Here is a 3,313-nt window from a genome sequence, read left to right as displayed (position 1 = left end):
TATTTTATCATAGCTCTTAACATTCAAGACTTTTCTCTCCCATAATTTTAACATTTATTTGATCAGTTTGATTCAATCAAATTTTTTCTATTTATTTATTTTAAAATTCAAATTTTTATTTCCCTCCCAGTCCACCCTCTGTTTTACATCCCATACCTACTCCCAGCCCCTCCATCCACCCCCACCCCCACCCCACCAGACCTCTAAATGCCCTGGGGCCTCCAGTCTCTTGAGGGTTAGATGCATATTCTCTGACTAAACAGATCCAACAGTCCTCTGCTGTATATGACACACTCATTTCTTTACTGTGAAAAGCGAACACCTGGCAGAAGCAGCCTTAAACATGTATTATGCAAGTTCACTGGCAAACAACTTCATGTTGGTTACCTTCTCAGGGTTTAATCCAAGTTCTTTAGCTATTGCAACAGAGAGAGCTGCATAGGCTTCATTGATTTCAAACAGGTCAACATCCTCCAGGGACCAGCCTGCCTTTGCAACCTACAAAAAAACGAAAGGAACTTGAGTTAAACCATTAGTAATTGACAGCTACAAGATGTGCCTTGGGCCCTGACTATAACAAGGGTTAAAGAATCTTTTTCTTAAGATTTATTATTATATCTAAGTACACTGTAGCTGTCTTCAGACACACCAGAAGAGTGTGTCAGATCTCATTACAGATGGTTGTGAGCCACCATGTGGTTGCTGGGATTTGAACTCAGGACCTTCGGGAGAGCAGTCAGTGCTCTTAACTGCTGAGCCATCTCTCCAGCCCAAGACGGTTTCTTGTGTAGCCCTGGCTGTCCTGGAACTCACTCTGTAGACCAGACTGGCTTCGAACTCAGAAATCCCCCTGCCTTTGCCTCCCAAGTGCAGGGATTAAAGGCGTGCACCACCACTGCCAGGGGGTTGAAGAATCTAAGATGAGCCAGCCTAATGTTCCCTGAAGAGCATTATGGTGGGTTCCTTTAGTGACTCTATAGTGTAGAGCTTCTCTAGGTCCAGTGGCACACCTGTACTCTCGGCATTTATGAGATGAAGACATCTCATTTGAGGCCAGAGAAAGCTCAGCCTCAAAAGCAAAAGGACGTCATCTAAAATGTCCCTAAGGTACAATGTCCAAACTGTCTTGTTATATGCAGGTAATACAACATTTTCTTTTTAAAAAGCTTGAACTGGCAAAGTGACTGCAGATGAAGTGCTTTACATGGCACCTGAGTCCAATCCCCAGAGCCCATATTCTAAGAAAGCCAGGCATGGAGACTTGGAATCCCCGTGCTGGGGGGCTTGGGGTGGGAGGTCTTAGAGCTAGGTGGTAGCAAGTGGAACCTGGTAGCAGAAACAAAGCACTCCTCACATCTTCAGAGTGGAAAGGTTTGTTAAAGAGAGCTTATTACAGAACAGCACTGTACACTCAGAAAAGCTCAGCATGTTAAAGGTAAGGTCACCGGTGATGCCCACCAGCAACCCCACCAGCTGAGAAAGTACCTGCTGGAGGAGCAGGGATTTAAGGTCATCCTCTACACTGAGTTTGAAAGCAGCCTGGGCTTCCCCAAACCTTGTCACACATATCTCCACCAACACATACACATTGCGAAAGAGACTCACAGCTTGCTTTATGGCTGGAATTGGTCCTACTCCCATAACAGAAGGCTCCACACCGGCTTGTGACCAGGAGACTATTCTTGCTAAAGGTCTCAGCATCCGACTCTCAGCTTCTGTCTTCTTCATAAGAACCACGGCAGCAGCGCCATCGTTCATTCCTGTAAACAGATGACCTGGTGTCTACAGCACTCCTTTCCTTCAGGTATGGACCCAGGGCCTGCTTCCCACCTGCAAGCATTAAGCTACTGACATCTTGCCAAAGGGTTCTGTGCTGTGATCCATCAGACTTTATGTGAAGTTAGAAATAGTCAAGTCAAATGTGATATCGGCCATACATTATGACAGTCCCCCAATAACTGTGGGCTTATGGGGACGAAGATCAAAGAAAGCCAAAAAGCAAGCCTAGGTCTCAGGTACTGGGGATTCCTGGAATTGGAGAAATATGAAATGGATGAACATTGGAGGGCTTTGTTTTGTTTTCAGTGTCTCACTCTGTGTTCCTGGCTAGACTATATTTCTGTAAGATCAGGGTAGCCTCGAAACCACAGAGACCCACCTGCCTTTGCCATTCACGTGCTGGAAGTACAGGTGTGTGAGACTCTGGAGTTTTTTAGTTTGGGAGGGGGGTGGTTTTTTTGGGCTTTGGTGGTGGTGATGGTGAGTGTCCTGACAGGGTTTCTCTGTAACAGCTCTGGTCGTCCTGGAACTCAATTTGTAAACCAGGCTAGAATCAAACTCAAAAGATGTACCTACTTGTGCCTCCCAAGTGCTGGGATTAAAAGTGTGCACCACCATGCACTGCAACTAGTGTGTCAAGTCTAGTTACCAAGAAAACAAATCACTTCAGCACAGATTTAAGAATCATCTTGTTTAATCCCAGCACTTGGGAGGCAGAGGCAAGCAAATTTCTGAGTTCAAGGCCAGCCTGGTCTACAGAGTGAGTTCCAGGACAGCCAGGGTTATACAAAGAAACCCTGTCTCAAAAAAACAAAAAAACAAAAAAAAAAAAAAACAAAAAAACAAAAAAAAGAATCATCTTGTGTAGAAAAACTTATTCACTTGATAGACCTTACCAGAGATTGTATTTCCCTCAGTGCCCTTCAGAAGTCACACCTGTTGCATTAGCAGATGTGACAGTTCCTGTCCCATCGGTAAGAAAGTAAGGTTTCAGCTTGCCCATGGCTTCAAGGTTACTCCCATGATGAGGAAATTCATCAATTTTCATTTCAGTAAGACCTGCAGAGAGCAAAGCCAGTTACTTGGAATGAGCACAGAGAAGGCAAGAGTTCTGGGACTGGGGACTTCTCAGAAACAAGAAAGGTCTAGTACCATTTACCTCTTTCCATTCCAGTAGGAATGGCTAGAATAAGGGCATGCTCTCCCACGAGAGCTCTCTGTGAGACGCGCACCCTGTGTTTCAAATCCTCAGCCCTTCCTAAGGACAGCAGCTCTTTGTATTGTATGGACACAGGTTTGGGTGGGTCAGAAGTGGAGCAATCCACCTTGTCTGAGCTGGGCATGAATGTCAGATTCTGCTTCAGATCGTGGCAATAAGCTAACAGGATGCGCCGGGCGTGGTGGCGCACGCCTTTAATCCCAGCACTCGGGAGGGAGAGGCAGGCGGATTTCTGAGTTCGAGGCCAGCCTGGTCTACAGAGTGAGTTCCAGGACAGCCAGGGCTACACAGAGAAACCCTGTCTCGAAAAACCAA

The 3,313-nt window shown here is 45.8% G+C and overlaps 1 protein-coding gene across 1 annotated transcript in view; it reads right to left on the bottom strand.

The window, feature by feature from the left end:
- Positions 1-348: 348 nt before the first annotated feature.
- LOC110338461 (acetyl-CoA acetyltransferase, cytosolic-like) overlaps positions 349-3,313 on the bottom strand; it is a 14,989-nt gene continuing 12,024 nt past the window's right edge. The window contains exons 5-7 of the mRNA XM_029533184.1: positions 2,716-2,838; positions 1,606-1,760; positions 349-498 (exon numbers count right to left, since the gene is read on the bottom strand). Of these exons, the coding sequence (XP_029389044.1) occupies positions 349-498; positions 1,606-1,760; positions 2,716-2,838 (428 nt within the window). The remainder of the gene's footprint in view (positions 499-1,605; positions 1,761-2,715; positions 2,839-3,313) is intronic.

This window comes from Mus pahari, chromosome 21 (genome assembly GCF_900095145.1).
Source record: "Mus pahari chromosome 21, PAHARI_EIJ_v1.1, whole genome shotgun sequence".
NCBI classification, from domain to species: domain Eukaryota; kingdom Metazoa; phylum Chordata; class Mammalia; order Rodentia; family Muridae; genus Mus; species Mus pahari.
This window is presented reverse-complemented; position numbering and strand designations above follow the sequence as displayed.